The sequence below is a fragment of the Cibotium barometz genome, chromosome 20 (assembly GCF_041138505.1).
Source record: "Cibotium barometz isolate CiBa-2024 chromosome 20, ASM4113850v1, whole genome shotgun sequence".
NCBI classification, from domain to species: domain Eukaryota; kingdom Viridiplantae; phylum Streptophyta; class Polypodiopsida; order Cyatheales; family Cibotiaceae; genus Cibotium; species Cibotium barometz.
This window is the reverse complement of record NC_141065.1, coordinates 25631695-25653199: the sequence shown is the minus strand read 5'-3', so window position 1 is coordinate 25653199 and position 21505 is coordinate 25631695. Positions and strand designations below refer to the sequence as shown.

The following is a 21505-nucleotide window of genomic DNA, read 5'->3' as shown; positions in this document are numbered from 1 at the left end:
ATATATATAAGCTTTTTAAGTTCTTTTAAACAAACATTAAAAAGGACCAATGAAACGTGTTGGGATATTGCCAGCAAAACAATGGGGTACAGTGTTCCCAATGGGAAGCAAAGCTGGGATCAATCCCCAATCGGCATTCATCACTTCTTCACCAAGCTAAAAATTTCCAAGCTTACAAGATTGAATGAAATCGAAAGAACAGGCAGCAAAAAAGACTACAGGGTATGGCAGCTTATAAATTTCCAACCCGTTGGCCCCCAGGTCTTTAGCAACTACAGTGAAGCTCAATGCAAAGGTTGAGGCCAAAGCAAATGGGAAGCTTGGCAAAGTGAGAGCTGCAAACAAGGTTGTACTTGAAATATTGCGAGTGGAAACATGCCAGATGATAATTTGGAAAAGACTTACCTGATGTGATACTCCACAATAGCCTTGACCTCCTTTAGGTTACGGCAGATGCGGAAATACTGCAGCAACTCGATGCTGCAATAGTAATACCAGCCAACGATTTCTGCATCTGATTTCTTCACCAGCTTGAGAACAGGCAAGGGTTTCTTGAGCCTGGAGGAGACAAGGCCACCTTCACTAAGTTTCTGGTAAATTTCATCTTTAGGGGCAAGGATTTCAAGGCGTCTGTACTTGAGTTTCCCTGCATTTTCAGTGTAATAATAGCTATCGTCATCTTCATTACCATAAACATCGTCCTGATGGTCATGGCCTTTCATTCTTTCTTGTGCTGTATCATCGACATCGCCCTCCTCATCGTGGTTATCGTCATGGCATTTTCCTTTTACTTGGGTTTCATCATCATCATCATCAGTATCATCGTCCTCATCATCATGCCGATGGTAGTCTTCTTCTTCTTTGTCTTCCTCATCGTCTTCGTCTTCATCGTGTTCTTCTTCTTCGTTTTCACTGTTATGGGTTAGGGTTTTCTCCTGATGGTGGTGGCGTGGCCGCGTCGGTGGCAGTGAAATGAATTCAGGAGGGACTGTGCGAGCCCATTCTTTGATTTTATCGCGGAAAGCCATGCAGAGCTGCTGTCGCATGTCATCGTCCCCCAGCTCAGGCGGCTGTTGTTCTTGCTGCTGCTGCTGCTCGGGTTCGAAGAGCCCAAAATACCCCGGGTCGAGAGGCCTCAAATGCCCGCGATCGGCATGGAAGGACCTCGCTCGTTGCAACACTCTCCTCACCCTTGCCACAAACATCCCTCCTTTTCTGTGTCGAAATTTTTAGTACCTTGCATATACACACACAAAATGCAGCAGTTTTATTATTTTTTTGCTTTTTTTTGCTAGGAGGAACACACATTTTTTTATCTTTTTGCAAGGAGCAACACATAGACATATTCTTTTCACCACTTAAAGGAGAAGGGGTGGGCCGTGTCCGGGAGGAGAAATGTTGCCACCTTATCCACCCAACTATTGTCCCTACCCCCAAAAATTGCATCAGTTTTTTAGAAAAAGAGTGTGAGTCAAGTATTGTTTACAAAAATGGTGTCTTTTGGCCCCATAGTGTATGGGTTTAAGTCCCAAGCGTGAGATTAATTCTTCTTGTTGGTTGCAATTGTGGATGTGTTAAATAAAAAACATGCCCAATCTCGAAATTGTGCTAAAAAAATGATCTCTCTCTCTCTCTCTCTCTCTCTCTCTCTCTCTCTCTCTCTCTCTCTCTCTCTCTCTCTCTCTCTCTCTCTCTCTCTCTCTCGGTTTTAGGATTGAGAAGTTGAAATGGACAGGAAAGATGACTTAATGGTGTACCCACAATATGTTTAGTTTACCATGGAGCATGGGATACCAATTGAATGGGCCATGAACTAGACCTCCTCATAAACAAGGAGATGTGAACTAATGAAGCAACTATTAAACCAACTTGGCTCCATCATGGGACCGTGGTTGAATGCAAAAATAGAAATTGAGCAAAAAGAAAACAAGCAAGGGTTGTGAAGTGAGGTTTTAGACTTGTATATACCTCTTAACAAATCAGCACACCAAGGGTGCTCATGAAAGAAAGTAAACTCAAACATAATAGGCTAATGCTATTTTGTAGGCTTAAAAAGGCCTTTAACATGGTTCCAAAAGAGAGCCATCAGTTAGCCTTTGGAGAAGAATCCATGAATTGGGGATGCTTGTTAACTACACAAGTATATAAACACATCACATGCTAACTATGTATGTGAATGAAATCTTAAAGATGCTCGGCAATGCAAATGTATTAGTTTAAACCCGCCTCAAGAAAACCCACAACAGCTTCGTTTTCCAAGTATTGACTTGTAAGGGATTTTGTGTATAGGGGAGGGGCTTATACTAAAAAGAACTCCATATGTGGTGCAAGCCCATCATAGCTAAACTTAGGCATAGAGAATCAATTAGAAAGATAGTCAAAGGGTAAAGGATCATAGGAATAAAGATCCCCCCATATTATAGATCCCTTAGATGAGAAGCCAAAAAACCCCTAAAACACTTTGCACTATACTCTAATTGGCATCTACTAGGTGACAACTAGTAGAAGGAGAAGCGGGTAGGCTGAATGGACCACCTTATGCTATAATGTAACACTAAACCCTAGAAAAGGCATTTGTGTGCCTATAACAATTGAGTTAACACAATTTTTTGTCACCATTGCCAAAAAAATGTGCCTATAACAATAGCACCATTGCCGATGACATAACACCCGTGTGAAGCTTGCTCAAGACTATACAAAGAACTAAAAGTGAAAATTGGACACAATTTTGGCACCATTGCCAAGGACATAGCACCCTTGTGAATTGGACAACATTGTAATGGTTGAAAAAGCATGCCAAGTACTACTAAGAAAGAAGTTGTTTATCCAAGAACATACTCACCTTGACTAACATTTACATCTTGATACTGACATTCTTATCTTGGTACTTACATTCTTATCTTGGTGGTAGTATCCAATCATTCATAAAGTATGCCTTTGCAAATCTAGGTATAATTCTAAAAAAATCATGATCATATACACCAATCAAAATCTAAAGTCACCGATCTAGGAAACCCAGAAAGAGAACTACCTCACTTGAAATCCTAAGAGTAACCAAGAACCAATCAAAATCTAAAGTCACTGATCTAGGAAACCCAGAAAGAGAACTACCTCAGTTGAAATCCTAAGAGTAACCAAGAACCAATGCATCAAGCTAAGATCAAGATTCGCCTTCAACACAACTCCACAGCAAGAGAACAACCTAGATTTTTTTTTAAAGACCTAGTAGACATTGATCCAACAAAAGAATATAATTTTCCTTAGGGGAGAGAGAGAGAGAGAGAGAGAGAGAGATGAGATGAGATGAGATGAGATGAGAAGACCAAAAATGGCCTCTGGGACTATGGTGGCGGCGGGCTACTAAAACTATATACAAATAATCTATGTCCCGCAAGGAGGGGAGAAATGTGAAGCAAGTGTGAGATGCCACAATAGAAATGCATAAGAAATCATGTTTATAGATAGAGCTTAGTCCGATTTTGGTGATCCATAAGGTGATGTCAATGATCAATAATGGTGCAAAGTTAAGCTGGGAAGCTGCTACTACAAGCTCTCACATACTCAAAGCTTAGAAAATGACATCCTATTGGTGGTGGAATAAAAAAATGCATAAGAATATGATGTGTTCTCTTCAACATAGTGCACATATAAGCATCTATTAATTGCTTCCCATGACATCTGACCTCAATGTTCAATCTGTGCAATCAAGTGCTTAGTAGTATAATCACTCTCTCCACACTCATGCTAGCATGGGTACACAAATATGTGGTTGCGTTTAATCGTGCTTTTGAGTTGTGTGTACATGGTCTAAAAATGAGAATAAATGTGTAATGATAGCCAAATTTGGACAACTTCTATGTTATCCTCCATTTTTGATACTGAGCATTCAAGAGTTGTAGTTAAATGTGTGCCCTCTTCATCTCTTTGCTTGGGAGCAATGTCTGGTAATCTTTCATCCCCCCATCTCCAAAATAATGTCCTTAAGTCATCTTTATGTCTAGGACATGGCCCATCTTGAACTTAGGAGTTTGTCTTGAGACTGTGTGGGTTTAGATCCTATTTCTCAAGCCAACTTGGGTAGTCTATCATTTGGCATGCCTTGGTCACATATTTATAAACCTTCTCCAGGGCTCTCAACTCTAGTGACCTAGTACTTATCTCTAGTAACATGACTATCATTTGGCATGCCTTGGTCACATATTTTTTGACCCTCTCTAGAGCTATAAACTCTAGAGTCCTAGTACTCATCTCTAGTAGCCATGGCTACATATGGTGTGGAGGTTTTCATTCCTAAATATACTGACGTAGGAATGTCTTCTAGATTTTTTGATCCAAGATGATGCTAAAAACGATAGATTACAAACTATCATAGACTATAGACTTAAGGTTGAGGTCGCAATGCTTGACTGTGCAATATATGGGTGTTACTCTAGTTACATCTATTCTTAAGTAATATATAGCACCTAATGCTTGATTGTGCCATATATGGGTGTTACTCTAGTTACATCTATTCTCAAGTAACATATAGTACCTAATCCTCCCCGCCTGTAATCTATGTTGTACAGATGAACCCCATTTGTGATTGGTAGGAATCTCAATCTTAAGAATAATTGCACTGTCATGATAGTCTAATCCATATAAATAAAGGGTATGCAATTTGTGAGGTCAAACTATCTTGACTAGCATTATTTTTGTTTTTGCAATGAGATCCCATTAATGAGGTAAATGACTAGCATTATTTTTGTTTTTGCAATGAGATCCCATCAGGTAAAATCGAACACTAGGCTATATGGAAAGAAAACTACATCATTAATCAAATCCCCTACATCATTAATCAAATCCCATTAATGTGGTAAAATTGGACTCTAGGATCCATGCAAAGAAAACTACATCATTGACAAGGCCTTGGAGTCCCTTAGTATGTACAACCTCCTCTATCATCTGTTTTTTTAATTAATCAATGCAAATCTCGAAGAGGGTGGAGGAAGAAGTCTCACGCCACATGCATCTCTAAGTTAATTGATTTTATAGTAGCTCCAAGAATTAGGAGGGTCTCTGAGTAGGCCCATATATTTGCTTTGAGCTTGTAAACAAGCTCTTAGTCAACATTCTTAGCATGCTCTACTTCCTATAGTGGATGGCATGAAGTGCTTAACTTCTCCCAATGTGCCATCGGAGCAGTCTTGACACCCCTTCAATTCGATACATTTGAGCTTTCGCATCCTTAGGTTATACGTGGCCTTCTCTAGTCACTCCTTTTTCTCACCACTCCTCTTTTTGGCTACACTAACCATAGCTCTTGCCATCTGAATACATTCACCAAGCTTAGTATGCAGCGTAGGCATGATGAGGTTGTCAACATGTCTTGACAAGGAGAGCACACCCCCTACCTACTCTCCAAACGACCTATACCCCTTTGGCCAAGGTACAAGGCCAAGCTATCTCCATGGCTATCTGCATGGCTATAAGGCTAAAGATACTCCTCCACCAGTGCTATCATTTGTTGATCTCCACCTATCAATATTCTCCTTGAGCGTGCACTTTTGGATTACATTGTCCACCACTTTGCACAAACTCAGTCCATGTAACCTTTTTCTTCTCCTTCCTTGAATAGACTCTTCGTGGCTTTGCCATTTTGAAGTGAAAAACCACAAGTAAAGGCCAAGGAGACTTTATAGTTTGTCGGGGCCTCTTGGTAGACCTTGTGATGTAAGAGCATCAAGGCCTCATAAAACTCCTCTTGAGAACCAATCTGGCATGGATCTTTAAGGACCTTTTGTAGACCTCTTTGAAGATGATAAGCCACATCTTGTCTAGGACATCAACATTCTTAATTAAGCCTACGTGGATTTTCAACCATGAAGCTGAGGCCATAGTCCTCATGGAACTCTTCATTCCTAGGCAAAATCACTTTTGCTAAGGAAGCTAGATCTTAGGGGCTTGCTAACAAGAGCCTCTTGAAACCTAAAAATTAAAGATTTTCAACATTAGATAAATATTCGCTAACCTTACACAGAAGTTTACAAACCTGTGATGTAATAATCACATTTATGGTGCACAAAGGAGTCTAATACATGTAAATAATTAGATTTATCAAAATGCATGTAAATATATGTTGTAGAATCTTCATATATTTGAATGTGCAATTATGTGAGTTTAATCATCTTTCATGCATTATAATCTTGTAGATATATATGTTTGCATAGATAAATACATGGTCCCCCAACATATTGAGAGAGAAATAATGAGGGGGAGAGATGGACATTGAGAAAGTGAATGTGTGTGTGTGTGTGTGTGTGTGTGTGTGTGTGTGTGTGTGTGTGTGTGTGTGAGAGAGAGAGAGAGAGAGAGAGAGAGAGAGAAAATTAGCTTACCTAACAGTGAGAGAAAGCCTTCCTGCACTAGAGTCATGCAATGCCCTTTCTCTTCTCCACCTATTTACCCATTGAGAGAAAGCCTTCTTGCACTGGAGGCATGCAATGCCCTTTCTCTTCTACCCTGTTTACCCATTGAGAGAAAGCCTTCCTTTGCATTGGAGTCACGCAATGCCCATTCTCCAATATAATTACCCTCTCTACTTAAGCTCCCTTGTGAGCTCCCTTTGCAGTATAGTAGGATCTTAGAGGACGTTACACACAGAACCTAGGAGAGGGATTTCAGAATGAGGAGTGGGTAGGGCCCAACCATGTAACTAGCAGTTTGTAGTTTGCATGATTATAATTTCACGTTTTTAAATTTATATTGTACCTACCTTTCTAATGTGACCAAGGTTCTTATTTCACTACTTTTACATAAGTGGTTTAAAGTATAAAAGTGCAGCAGCTTTACCACATGTATATATCCTATATCTAATATTCTCCTAGACAATTACTACTATCTTAAAGACTATATATCCTATATCTAATATTCTCCTAGACAATTACTACTATCTTAATCTTAAAGACTATATATCCTATATCTAATATTCTCCTAGACAATTACTACTATCTTAATCTTAATCTTAAAGACTATAAGGACATACGTACTCATGTCCTTTAAGTATTTCAATCTATACAAGCTATGATTTCCAAGGAATATTCTTTTTATGTTGTTATTGGGGTGTGAAAGTATAATTTATTGCCTAATAATTGTACATCAACCTTGTCATAGGCCTATTTCATAAAAGTCTTGACCCTTATTTCATAAAAATAAAATGTGTGAGCCTAGTTCATTTAAAAAAGGGGCGAGTCTACAAGCATGAGACTATATACATAAACCTACATACATGAGTCTAGAGACATGAGCCTGCATACGTGAGTTTGGACACATGATTCTAGAGGTGTGAACCTAGAGACATGAGCCTAGGAAAAAAACTATTATAAATTTTTTTTAAATGAAACTTTTAAAAACTTAATTTTTTATAGTAGCCTCAGTAGAATAGATGAATCTGGATGAATCTGAAATCAATTTCAGACATGTAAGAGCACTAGAGAAGTTCGATCGAATTTACAAGGATTATGACCAAATTTGATAGATCTAGAGTTGGGACTTTCATTTTTCTCTCATCCTAATGAAATATGGACATAGTTCATATAAAAGAACTTTGCCTCGTCTCCACCTCTATCTCACCTCTATCTCACCGCCTTTTCTTGGTCTCCATCTCGCTCCGGCTCTCGGTCTTACTCTCGCTCCCTCTCCGTCTTAATTCGAACCCACAGGTAGTCTCTGTTCAACATATATAGCCGGTTGTTGGGGATAACAAAACTATCCCCACCGCCAGCTCTTCATAATATTTTTTGGAGACAAAATGTGAATCAGGTAAATTTATTTTGTTTGGAAAAAAAATGAAGAACCGAAGGTTTAAACACCTGTATGACATGCAAAAATCTATGAAGAGCTGGTAGTTCAAACGAATAAATGGTGTATGCAAATTTTTATTTGTTTGAAAAAAAAATACGAAGAGTTGGCGGTGGGGATAGTTCCGCCAATAGAATTATCCCCACTATTGGCTCTTCATAAATTTTTTAAAAATAATTTAAAATTATATATATATACATACATACACACACACACATATATATAGTTTATATATATGTGTGTAGTTAGAACTATAAGCCCATAGAGTTGCGAGCAACTTTTGTTCCTAGTCATTTCATTCCTCTTTTTTTTTTGGTTGAAATAGTGCACATAATCTTGTTGGTGCCTTCAGCTTGTCCACTTGCCTCTCACTTGCCTCTCAGTAATATATGGAGAAGATTTCCTATGAATCACCATGAAGAGAAACTAGATCACTTTATTAACGAAATGAGTTCCCTTATCACTCTCACTAGTTCAAGTGGGCATCCACATCTCGAGATAATGTACTTATAAAGAAATTTACTCGTAATCTGTGGGCATCAAGTGGCTTTCGCTTTTGCCCATTTTGAATAATAGCAAGTAGCTAAATGATAAAATAAAGCTTGCACGAGGATTTGGCTTCAAGACTAATTGAACCAACAGACTCAACCTCATTTTTTGAAACTTGTAAGGACACTATGTTAGTTAGAAGCATGTAATTCTTGCCATGAGTGACATTGAATCGTTCACACTTGTCACATTTTGCCATGAATAACTGAATAGTTAGCATTGAACAATAACAAGTAATATACCTGACATGAGTAGATTTTACTTTAGGACTAATTGGACCAACATAGTCTAAACCCCATTTTTGAAAAACTTGTGAGGATCATACTATGTTGGTTAGAGGCATACAATTCTTGCCCTAAGTGACATTGAATTGTTCACATTTATCACACCTTTTAACAAATTTAGTCACATCACCAAATAAAGTAGGCCCTGATTGCCTAAAAATATACATTGTGTGCTTCTTCTAGCACTGCCACATATTCAGACTCCCAATGACACATCTACGAAAAACTTCGTCCTTTGAAATGACTTAAAAAGGGGTATCTAGTTAAATAAGGTTTCGAACTTTGTCCTTAAGCATATTAGGATCTGTGGGTAAACCATTAGTCAAAAAGTGTACAATATTCAAGCTAGTTAAATAAGGTTTCGAACTTTGTCCTTAAGCATATCAGGATCTGTGGGTAAACCATTAGTCAAAAAGTGTACAATATCCAAGCTTGTTACGGTTTTTCCGTCCGTCCCTCTATGGTTAATTGGGGACATCTAATTACCACTATGTTCGTAGCACAACACTTGGGTGATTCCGAATATTTTATGTGTAGGACATATGAAATTAGGGATAGGCTAAAACTAAGTGTTGGGTTTAATGCTTATGTGCTATTGTGTAATTTTAGCATGTGTTGCTCATAAGTCGGTATGGCTGGGACATGATGGTGGTGATTTGGTGTGAGCAAGTACTAGGAAGGTTTTTCCCTTTAGTATTTTGGCTTTGGCGAGATAGTCAATTATTTTGGTATTTTGGCCGCAGTATTTACTACGAGATATTTTGTATTATTGTTTGCATGTGAATTAGCCCTTGGGGTTCTTTATGTATTATTCCTTTAGTGGTTTAGATAGGAAGGATTTATCTAAGCTTTTGGTAAAAGTAACTCCTAATTTTGCAAAGGGCAAGCCCATGCACTATTTTTGGCATGTGGGCTATTTTTATGAATAAAGACATAAATACCCAAGAAGTGGGAGGATGCCGACACTTCTTGGGGGGCATATGGGTAACCCCTTATAGTGAAATCAAATTTCATGAGGATAAGGAGCCACTTGGTAATGCATCCACTAAGTTGTGCAAGGTTTGTTAACTAGATAAAGAAGAGCATGGTGATCAACAAAGAACATAAATTTATTCTCTAACAAATAGTATCTTAGCTTTTTTACTGTATACACCATTCTTAGCCCTTCCCTCTCTGTCATTGTATAGTTTTTCTTAGCATCATTCAGTCATCTTCTAGCAAACTTCATAGGAAAATCCATATTCTTCTCTCTAGGTTGTGCTAGTATATATCCTACAAGTGTATCCCATTTTGGTGCTCTAAAGAGAATTGGAGCTGACACAAGTGCTCTCTTTAATTTCTTGTAAGACTCTTGGCACTCATCATCAGTCCATATAAAAACAATCAAAATTCAGTACAGAGGATGTGCAATATCAGCATACATGAAAATAAATCATCGACAGTAATCAACATGTCCTACAAATCTATATAATCCTTTAGCATTAGTCAAGGTGGAAATTCTAAAATCACTTCGACTTTACCATTATCGATAGAAATTCACAATGTATCCAAGTCATGCCTTGCTTCTCACCATAAATTAACATTTTTAAGGATTTAAAGAGATCCTATAGAGTATGCACCTAAGAAATACCTTTCTAAGACACTCCAAATTCTCTTTCCAAAGAGATTACACACCTATCAAAAACCTTCCAATTGTTGACTCATGTGGACAAGAGCTTATGGCTTACGAAGTGTGGAAAACCTTAGGTAGCCCACAACTTCAATCAACGAACTTAGTCCTACCTTCTTTTAATGGTCATACCACAAGCTACATGGGTATTTTGACTACTTCATATTACAGTATGAATAATCCCTTAGAAGGTATACAAGTGAGATGACATAGGAGATCATTTTAAGTCAAACATGGACGGCTCTCCAATAGATATGATATCATAACTAGAAAAATCAGACTGTCTAACTAACTTTACCTCATGGAACAATTGCAGTTCTATTAGTGAAGAGTCAACTATAACCAATCTTCATATCTTGTCACCTCTATCATGTAGGAGGAACTAGATGTAGCTGAAGAATTAGAAGAATCACATTAAAGGAGAGTCCTCACTTGATAGAGGATACAACTCGAGAATCCGAAGAATTAATGATAGAGCATCCAGTTCATGAGCTAGTCACATTAAAGGAGAGTCCACCCTTGATAGAGGATACAACTCGAGAGCTGGCTAAAATTGCTCAAATCTCTAGGTGGTAAAGGAATTTAAGGTATCACTTAAATCCTAGCTACACATATACCTTTTGGGTTCCAAAGAACCAAGTGCACAAATTCTTTGAACAAGATGAATGGAGCCTAACAACAATGAATCACCCCCATATCCTATTTGGAAAACTACCCCAAGAGAGCAGCATCTAAAAGTAATAAATCTCAAAGTTCTTATGATGTGCTTGGATAATGTAAAAATTAGCTTACCAATGGGTTCCTTCTTCTAGTAAAAAATGTAAAAGTACTTGGAATCTCACACAATCTCATCATGCACTAATTCCAACACATAATACCCTATCATCAAAACTTGTTCACTAAAATAGAGTGTAAAAAAATGGGTCCTAGAAAGAAAGTGTAGTGCAATGGTAGAGGACACCTTTTTAAATAGTAAGTATAATCACTTAACAACTTAGTTTCTTTGGGATCTGTCTCCTTTCCTGTTGGGTTCAATTTGACCCCATATATCTCCAGTTTCTTCGTAAGCCATTTCAACAATTTAGAGGCCATTACTATTTGTAATGGTGGCAGAGATCCAATTACTCTAATTCCTTGTACCCCGTTTTTTCTAAGGCCTATACTTTTTTATTTAAACCCATAAAATTTTTTTTAATGGCCTTTCTGAAGAGGGTATGATAAATGTTAAAGCCCTTATTTCAATCTCATTGATTCAGTAGCTATCTTTCACATAAGCAAGGAGTTTTTTCCTTGCTTTGTTGTAGTGCCATCATATAAACTATGGCTAGTCACACTATCCTTGACGACACCACCATGCACAACTTTTATCTCATCAATCATATGATGTCGATGAATTTTTAAAAGCTTTCAACCCCATTAAAAATGTATGCCCATAAATAGGCATGTGAACAACAAGTTTGGAAAATGAATGTGTAACTTAGTGCAAACACACTAATTTATAGGTGTAAATTCCAAGAGCAGTTAGTGGTTGCCCGCCAGAAGGTGCTCTGCATGTCGGCGGACATGCGAGTTATATAGACCCTCCCTTTGACAAAGAATGACATTTTTTTAAGAAAGTTGGGTGATTATTTCATGCTTGTAGGAAGAGAGAAGACTACTAGGGTTGTCACTTGTAATCAAAGCCTGCCTTGGGTAGCCGGACATGTCGAGCCCCATGGTGGTTTTACTTGCCCCAAGGTATCCCACTGCCATGAGAAGGGAATCACACTCCCTCTCGTCCTACTCCTTTGACGCCATGAAAGTGTTGAAGACATCCACTGTTTAAACTAACTAGCTAGGTATTGATTATCCATAAACAAACAAGAACCAAACACCAGTGCAAAACACACTATTTTATAAATAGTAGGCCACCAATGAATTTGTGAGTATTGCATATAATTACAAAACTTTTCAACTCGTCGGCATCTTTTTCTCCTCTCGTCCTACTCCTTTGACGCCATGAAAGTGTTGAAGACATCCAATGTTCAAACTAACTAGCTAGGTATTGACTATCCATAAACAAACAAGAACCAAACACTAGTGCAAAACACACTAGTTTATAAATAGTAGGCCACCAATGAATTTGTGAGTATTGCATATAATTACAAAACTTTTCAACTCGTCGGCATATTTTTCTCCACGCAAATGCAAATATTAGCTCACTAATGAATTTGTGAAAATCATATATAATGATGCAATTTCTTAGGTTGTATACCATCTTAACTTTTTGAAAATTTGCTCTTCAAGTGATGTGAGAAGGAAAAATGCATAAGTGGCAAGCCCATTTTGATCATAAATCTTGGACCTTGTCCAAACTCAACTTGGACAAGGGATCTCCTTATTCAAACCCCTAAACATTTCCTAAGGCATCATTAAGAGAGATTTCTCCTATTCTCTTTTTTCCTTCATGTATGCCATTATTAATCTAAACATTAAAAAACAAACAATATAACTTGTCATTGGGTAGAAAGAAAGAAAGTTATATTAAACATCTTCAAAAGACCTAGTGGGTCTATGAGACCAAAAGTTATACAATAGTGTCCATGTAATCTCATCATGGTACAAAAGAAAACAAAGACTAGAGCTATGAGCTGAGAGAGAGAGAGAGAGAGAGAGAGAGAGAGAGAGAGAGAGAGAGAGAGCCTTCTCAGGTATTCTCTTTTTTCCTTGATGTATGCCATTATTAATCTAAACATTAAAAAACAAACAATATAACTTGTCCTTGGGTTGAAAGAAAGAAAGTTATATTAAACGTCTTCAAAAGACCCAGTGGGTCTATGAGACCAAAAGTTATACACAATAGTGTCCATGTAATCTCATCATGGTACAAAAGAAAACAAAGACTAGAGCTATGAGCTGGGAAGAGCTATGAGCTGAGAGAGAGAGAGAGAGAGAGAGAGAGAGAGAGAGAGAGAGAGAGAGAGAGAGAGAGAGAGAGAGAGAGAGACTTCTCAGGTAATTGGCCTTGGAACCTCCAAATGGGTGCATTTAAATCGCTAACAACACTCACAAAAGGCAAAGCATTTCTTGGACTAAAGAAAATAAGAACAGAGGACAAGGTATTCAAGAGGTAATTATAATTGGATAAAGAGGTAATTCTAGTTAGACAGAAGCATGCTTGCTTTGAATTACGAAATCTCCTCTTCAACCCAACCATAGCATCTATTTTGATACAAATTACTACTTGTTAAAGGCACTTACGTGGCAATGCTTATGAGGAGTTAAAGGAACACTTACGTGGCAATGCTTGAGAGGATATGTGCTCATCTTGTTTCAATCCAAATCTACTCTTCAACCCCAACCGTACTGTCTATTTTGATAGAAATTACTACTTGTTAAAGACCACTTCTATGGCAATGCTTGAGAGTAGATGTGCTCATCTTGTTTCAGGTCAAATGTCCTCTTCAACCCAACCATACCATCTATTTTGATAGAGATTACTACTTGTTTCACAAATCTCCTCTTCAACCCAACCACAACATTTAATTTGATACAAATTACTATTGGTTAAAGACCACTTATGTGGAGTTAAAGGAACACTTATGTGGAGTTAAAGGAACACTTATGTGGAAATGCTTGAGGGGATGTGTGCTCATCTTGTTTCAATGGCTTCAAATGGTGAAAGGGATTGGAACTATCAAATGGCCTCAAAGTGGTGGGAAGGATTATTGTAAAGTTTCAATGGTGACCCACCCTCAAATGGGAAGTGGATCCTTATCCAACAGCAAGTATAAGAACGGAGAAGAAAACATCACACAGGTCCCCTCTCTCTCTCTCTCCTTCAATTTTGTCTCTCCCGTCCTGCCAATGAACGCAGCAGACATGGCGAGCTTATCATGGACATCACCCTCTTCTCTCTCCTTCCTCTCTCAACCTCACCCATCTCTAGCCCCTTCTTCAAGCATCGCCTTCCTCCCAGGTATTCAAGTGGCGTTTGATCTGTTTTACAAAGCAATCAGGAGCTCTGAAAACCTTAACTGGATGTTTTAAAAACCCTACTTGAAGCAGATTGGAAGTTTTGAGGAACCTAATTGCAAGCTCCGGCAAGCTAACTGGAAATCCTAGTTGCAAGCTTCGGAGAAATAGATTGCTATCTGTGGAAACCCTAATTGAAGTTAGATTGCCAATTTTGGAAATCGTAATTGAAGTAGATTTCTTTTGACAAATTTTAAATAATAGATCGCAAACTTTGGAAATCCTAATTGAATTAGACTGTCTCGACTTACGTAGATTTCCAGTCATGGAAGCCCTACTGCAAGATTTGGAACCCTAATCATGAATGCTAATACTGGTTCTGGAAACCCTGATGTAAGGCTTGAAGCTTTTTCCAGGTGATGAAAACACTACACGCTCTAGAAACCCTAAATTTTAAAACTTCTCTTTCATGTCTTGTTTTGCATTGCGTAAAAGCTAGGAGAAGATGCATTGGAAGACCATACTTCTGCATAAGGGTTGTGCAGGGAGGGTTTACTGTGCGAGCCCAGAAGTTGCAGAGCTTAGAGCTTGTGGTGGACTCAACAGAGCAAGTCAAGGTAATGTTTGTGATTGCTTTCAATGTGATTTGATGATACGGTTGCATTCCATGTGATATGATTGCATTTAATGGGATATGATGTGATGTGATTGACATTTAATGTTGTTGCCATTATTACTGTCCTTGACAAAGCTTTGAAGTGCAGTTTGTGCAGGATGTCAAAAGCAGGCTAGAGAGCATGCATCCTGACCTCCCAGTAGGAAAGAATGGCCGGGATGATGATGACCTCCTCCTCTGGTTTTTGAAGGACAGGAAATACAATGTCGATGCTGCCATCGGGAAGCTTGTCAAAGCCCTTGTATCCTAGCCTGTTTTTATCTGCCTGCCTACATTATCATGGGGTCGCATCTTCCAGTCTAGATGGGGTTTAGGGTGCACTGGCCTTCTCTTATGTATGGGAACAGCTGTCAGTGCAGGTACAATCCCGATGTTTTCGGTAACGATCAGATGACCACGGCCAGAACAGAACAAAATGCTTCAGTAAGGTTCGTAGACAATTTGTCCAGTGATTTATCCAGCATAGCTAAGCAAGTTATCTCAATTGCAAGTAGTGTAAGAGACATGGGCAATTGTGTTTTGGGCTAGCCGCCAAAGGAAAACACAGAAAATAGGTAGGGCTTGATGGCATGGGAGAACGTAAGGGCATGGTCGCATTGCACGCGAAATTGTGAACTCCGGCAGGGGACAAGTGTGTAAAGGCTTTTTAAAGCCAAGGGGTATGAGAGTTAGATCAACTATTGTTCTATGCCATATCATCTTTTTTTGAGAGAGAGTCATGAGCTTTTCTAGAGGGGGATGGGTGTCCTTTATTTTCCAAGGAAGTAGCTGAGAGGTAGTGCTCTAAAGAAGGGGGGTTCGCACAGTTTGCACTCCAATGGAGAAATGTCTTCTTATACATGTCATGGGTATTTGGGAGTGTGAAGGGTGTTGTTTTTGAAGTAGCATTTGTCTATGTAACATTGTGATGATGCGTTGAAATGGCACTCTCCTGCAGTGTGGCAGTGTGTGGTTGCAGTCTGATGTTTGGAGATCACATGAAAGGTGGAATCTGGTAGGGACTGCATCATACCAGAATATTAGCTAGAGTTTGGGTGTGATGGTGCTGACCGTCATGCCAGTTATATGAGGCAGATGCTATTATAGTTGTCCCTTCACTTATCCCGCTTCAGACACACTTCGAGAGCTGGCAGGGGCTGATACTCTGTGTGGTGCCCAAGCTCTTGCCCACCATATATAGCTTACCTGATCGAAGTACATGGTAGACGATTGTCACCGGTTTAATGTAATTGGTTGTTGGATAAGGTTGGGGGTGTTGTGTCCAGCCTGAGGATGGCATACGGGTTGACATCGCAGGTGGGCATGACAAGGCATGCCACCTAAGCAGTCCACCTGACTGTCCAGCGCCCTTTATGAATTGTGAGAGGCAAGTGCCCATTCGCCTTTGCCAATTCAGCATGTCACGCTGGGCACTCTTTTGTGAAGGGCCCCTAGTGAACCATCATGCCCACTTCCAAAATGATTCTCTCTTGCACAGCAGTGTGCTACCCATATTTGAGCTTGAGACCTCCATGCTCAAATCACTAAGCCAACTTCTACCTATGCTCCCAAGTCGATATTAAGATTTTTTTGAAAAAAAACTGTGGAATGCATGAGCAACTCATGTTTTCTTTTGTCGCTTATCCTTAAACAAGAAGTATGCAAGACTTGGCGCCGGGATTTTGGGGTCGATACTTTGACAGAAGATTCAGTCAAAGGCATTGCAGCCACTGGTAAAGCCTATCTGCACACAAGCCCTGATATTGAAGGGAGGCCTGTCGTGGTGGTCGTGGCTGCCAATCACGTACCAGCTGTGAGTATTTTGATGAAAGGAATCATGCACTTTTTGTTTGTGAGACTCATATGTAGCATTTCTGTATGAGTGCACACACACACCATTCTAAGTAAGGGAATCATGTTGTGAATCCCATATGTAGCATTGTGTGTGTGTGCACGCACGCGCATGCGTTTGTACTAAGAGGGTGGGGGTGCATGCATGTGTGCGCTAAGAGTGTGGGGGTGTGTGTGAGGGGGGTGGGGGAAAAATTATATCTTGACTATAACTTGTTTGATGTGTTGGTTGTGTTCTAGAGGGATGATCTCATTGAAAGTGAAAAGCTATGCATTTACCTGATAGAGAAGGCTTTAAGCCAGCTACCGCCTGGCAAAGACAAAATTCTCGGTATTTTTGATCTGAGAGGCTTCACTTCAAAAAACGGCGACTTGAAATTTGTTAAGTTTTTGGTAAGCTTTACACAATCTCATGTGTTCACGTTCCTCATCGGTGTGGCCATCGCCCCGTGAACTGAGCTTAAAGCTGATCATGATTTCTACCGTTTTTGTAGGTGGATGTATTTTTCAACTATTATCCCAAGAGACTAGATCAAGTGCTGTTTGTGGAGGCTCCATTCATTTTCCAACCTGGTTGGAACATGGTTAAACCATGGCTAAAGTCTTATGCTAGTTTGGTGAGTAAAAGATGGTTAATGCGTTCTTAAACTGATGATCAAGATTGTTGCATTACATATGGTTTTTTGTCTAGTAGACAATGTGGTTCTAGTTTTGAATGAGTGATTCTGGATGTGTTCAGGTGAGGTTTTGCACAGAGGAGGTGGTCCGGCAAGAATATTTTACTGTAGACACAGTCCCCTTGGGCTTCAAAATTGCCAAGGTTTCTGACTCATAGTAAGTTTGGGTTGTGTAGATATCAGGATCAGCTCAAAACAGGGTGAGAGAATGCATGGGCCTTCTATTGCCAAGGTTTCTGACTCATTCAATTGGGAGAGAGAGTCAGAAACCTCCCCAAAACAGGGTGAGAGAATGCATGGGCCTTCTATTGCCCCCTTTTGTGTTGTGCAACATCGTGATAGTATGTACGTTGTGGTTTTGGCAAGTGCAATGGTGTGGTGCCAAGGTGTTTTTCCCTCAATCAGGGATCATCGGATCTTCGCCACTGCCTTTTCAAAAGATTGGGGATCATTGGACATTCATTACCTTCCTTCCGAAAGATGTGCACAAGCAATATTTGATTCTCTGCAGTTGTTTCTTCTTATTGGTTTTTAGAGCACTTTCTTGCAAATGATTTATCCCAACGATGAAGGTTGAAACTTTTTTTTATGCTTGAATGCACGATCTTTTAGTGAGTCCTATATATGATAGGTTTGGAGTTTTGAACTCACAAGCAGTGTGGTCCTATAGACACCCAATAGGTACCTAACAAATACATGTAGATCTATCCTTTTTAAGTTTGCTCTAGAGTAGGTTTAACTTTTCATCTAGGTATGTTCCTAGATTCATCTAGGTATGTTCCTAGATTCATCTAGGTATACATGTTAACTTTTAAGTTAATATCTTAAGGGTGGATGCATGTAAGCAAGTGGATTGGATTTTGGAGCAATGTGCGAACATAGTCACAAATATGTTCTGTTATTTTGTTGTTTCGAAAGGGTTGTTTTGTTTCATTTTATGTCGTGTCTTTGGAAGACATTGTCAGGTTTCAAAGTGACACTTTACAAGTCACACTTAAGGCTATAACATAGAAAGAGACATTCAAGACACATTCTCCAGAAAATTTGCAGACAAATACATTTTGTGCATGAATAAAACCCTCCCAAATATCTTGTTGATTAGGGGATTTGCGGGGAGACATGATGGAAGAGGAGTTGGGATTTGTAATGGTGGTGAAAATTTGGGAAAAGGTAAGAAATTTGGCTCCTAGTGAAGAATTGCAACAATTGAGTGTGTAATTAGGTGACATTTGAAGGATGTTAGTGATACCAAGGATGCAAGGATCAACTATATAAGATTAATATGTGTAGAAGTCAAAGCTTTAGCAAGGGAGGATGCAAGGATCAACTATATAAGATTAATATGAGTAGAAGTCAAAGCTTTAGCAAGGGATTAATCACGCATAAGGCCTCCAATTCATGGGTGGGTACTAACCCAAGGTGATTCCATATGTTGAAAAGTGTAAATATAAGGTCAAATACGTTAATTAGAAGTGGTGAAAAGTGTAAAATATGTTAAGTAGAAGTGGTGAAAAGTGTAAATATAACGTCAAATATGTTAATTCAAAGTGGATAGAAGGTTTACATCGATCAAAGATTTTCTATGTTTAATGATTGGAATCCACTAAAACAGTCGAACATTTTTTTGTTTTGGGGGGTTTGAAGCTTTAAGGAAACATGTAAAAATGTAGTGCTTAGGTGTTCGTGATGTATGCCAAGGATGTGCCCATGCTATATTTATTGAATTAGGAGCTTAGAGAAAAGAGCTAGAGACTATATTAGAAAATAAATGGTCTATGGGCATTGGACAAGTGTAAACGCTCGTAACTTAGGTTGTCTATTGCTTATAAGTCAAAATAAGCTCAATATACTTTTACATGCTATTTTTAGCCTTGAGAGCTCTCTTGCTCTTTTTTCCTCTTGTGGATCCCTTTCATTACTCTCTTCGTGGTACTTCTCTCTTGGTAATTCTCGTTTCATGATACTTGTGAGTACTCTAGCTCTCATATGAGCTCTAATTATGTTAGTTCTTACATAAATTTGTGGATTTGCTTGAGATTTGAGTCGTGTAAGTGTGAAAAGCTCTCTTCAGTGAAGGAGCAAGCTTGGGCTTGAAATCTTATAATAGGGTGGAGTGAAGCTTGAGTATGGGATGGGAGTTAGGAAGGGAAGAGGGCTTATGAGAGAAAGAGGAGATATCAAGAGGTATTGTGGCCTAAAGGGTTGGATTGCAGAAAGAGTCGTAAGAGTCCAACAGTAAATCTCCCTTATGTAGCTTGCAGTAGCGATTGCAACAAGAGGCATTACCTTGAGGATAAAGGAGAGTGGAAAGGATTGGTTTTCTCTCTACAAAAGCTTGTACACACCATACAAAAGTGTTATACACTCACATTATTCAAAATATTCACACATCATCATTACACTCATGCTGTTAGGAAGTCCACTCTATTGTTGATTGGGGATGCCTAAGATACGATTGTACCACTCTTCTATGGTTGATCATGGATGCTTGAGTTTCCATTGTAAGGAACTTCCCTCTATGGGTAGTTGGGGATGCTTGAGATTCCATCATTAAGAAGTCCACTCTATTGTTGATCTCGCTAAGATATGATTGTACCATGTTGGTAGTTGGTATCGTGGATGATACTACATCTTTCCTCATAGGGTAGTTGTAACCTCTATGGAGACGCCCATTATTTTCTTTCGTGATATTTTATTTTGGATGCGCCTTTTATGTATATCATCTACCAAGATTAAGGTGTAATCAAGCTGTGTGGGCTTGTATGATGTCTCTACCATGATTACTGTGTTTAATCAATTGTGAATGCTGGTATGATATGGTCATGATTAATGTGTTTAATAAGCTGTGTGCACTGACTAATATTATTTTGGTTGAAGGCAATGAATGAGCGGCGGATTATGTGTTAATTGTGGGTAGAACATATGTTGGGCCACTATGTATACTATGGAAGACATGTGAACACCTTTTATGGCTTCATATTTTGGAAGACATGTGAACACCTTTCATGGTTTCATATATAGGCATCAATATTTATACATAGTTGCTTAAGACTAGACCTAGTGCTAGTGGACTATTTTTAAGTTTTTTTCGGTCTAGTGTGAAAGCTAGTCATTTGTATATAAGTCAATTTTGATAGAAGCAATGGAATACTTGTGAGCTTGTTAGCTATCCCTTTTCTCCACTCTTGCTTGATTGTGTTCTATTACATGCTAGATGGTTTAGTTGCTTGAATAGGTAAGGCAAAGGCCTCATACGCCTTGTCGATGGAGATGTCTTGTGGTAAGTCACATGGATTATGTGAATGGTGGTGCATCTCCACTTGCAAGGACTTGCTCGAGGTACGTGTAGACTATTTGATATAGTCTATTTAATTGAGGTATGTGTAGATATACCTTGTAGGCTATATTAGTTGTGCGAATGCGACAAAGCTAGAAGTAGGTCGACTTCACTCCTCCATGAATGAGAGTCTTCATGGCTACTATGGAAGAGTGATGGAAGAGTGAAGTAGATCTTCATTAATGGGATAGTTGAGGCTAGGATGTGGCATGAGTTCTAGGAATTCTCTTTTTGCTTTCTTGAGCTCGACTTCTATCTTAGAAATCTTCTAAGTTATGGCCTGTGAAGCAAACGATAAGCTTAACCCATCGGTGTGTCTATTTTTGAAGTACTTCATTGGGCATGTCCTATGGGATAAGATGGTCCATGAGTGACCAATTGACGGCATCCTTGAGAGTTTCGTACAGTGGGGCATGGGACTGGGAGGCATACCTAAGGGGAAGCTTGCTAGTGTGTCACTTAATTTCTTGGTGGGCATTTTTGGCTTGGGCTGCATGCACCCCTACTAGTCTAATTCCTAAGCGCAAAAGGCTTGTGGCTTCTTGTGGAGCCAATATAGGGGCTTTGTCCTAAGTGGATTGGTGAATGGGGATTGTGGCTTCTTTGAGGCAGCTACTACTATGGTTGTCCTTGGGCAAGAGGCTTGTGTATGGCTGTGATGGATCCTCCATGGTTGCCATGGGTGAGGAGACT

General features: G+C 39.1%; 2 protein-coding genes across 9 annotated transcripts in view; one reads left to right on the top strand and one right to left on the bottom strand.

Annotated features, from left to right (window-relative positions):
* The window catches only part of LOC147627705 (uncharacterized), a 48374-nt gene extending 47118 nt beyond the window's left edge, over positions 1-1256 (bottom strand). For all 6 annotated transcript variants that reach the window (XR_015268319.1, XR_015268321.1, XR_015268320.1 and 3 more), the window contains exon 1: positions 406-1256. Coding sequence is in view for 3 of the 6 variants with exons in the window: in XM_086814654.1 (XP_086670780.1) it covers positions 406-1205 (800 nt within the window). In the remaining 3 variants the exon portion in view is untranslated. The remainder of the gene's footprint in view (positions 1-405) is intronic.
* Positions 1257-14030: 12774 nt separating this feature from the next.
* On the top strand, positions 14031-17739 carry LOC147627704 (Sec14p-like phosphatidylinositol transfer family protein). Of its 3 annotated transcripts, none has more exons than XM_086814651.1 (8): positions 14031-14296; positions 14788-14909; positions 15057-15209; positions 16614-16760; positions 17039-17191; positions 17293-17415; positions 17538-17668; positions 17720-17739. In XM_086814651.1, exons 1-7 carry the CDS (start codon positions 14059-14061, stop codon positions 17631-17633), a joined length of 1032 nt encoding a protein of 343 aa, XP_086670777.1. In that variant the 5' UTR covers positions 14031-14058; the 3' UTR covers positions 17634-17668; positions 17720-17739. The 3 variants fall into 3 exon arrangements, with proteins under 3 accessions (XP_086670777.1, XP_086670779.1, XP_086670778.1); XM_086814653.1 differs by having other exon boundaries at positions 14608-14909; XM_086814652.1 differs by having other exon boundaries at positions 14386-14909.
* The last annotated feature ends 3766 nt before the right edge of the window (positions 17740-21505 follow it).

Bases quoted from the DNA above. Each gene is read 5' to 3' on its own strand.
- LOC147627704 (XM_086814651.1), top strand. From the start codon at position 14,059: ATGGTGACCCACCCTCAAATGGGAAGTGGATCCTTATCCAACAGCAAG. The intron at 14,910-15,056 runs GTAATGTTTGTG...TTTGAAGTGCAG, and splicing joins ACTCAACAGAGCAAGTCAAG to TTTGTGCAGGATGTCAAAAG. The intron at 17,192-17,292 runs GTAAGCTTTACA...CCGTTTTTGTAG, and splicing joins TGAAATTTGTTAAGTTTTTG to GTGGATGTATTTTTCAACTA.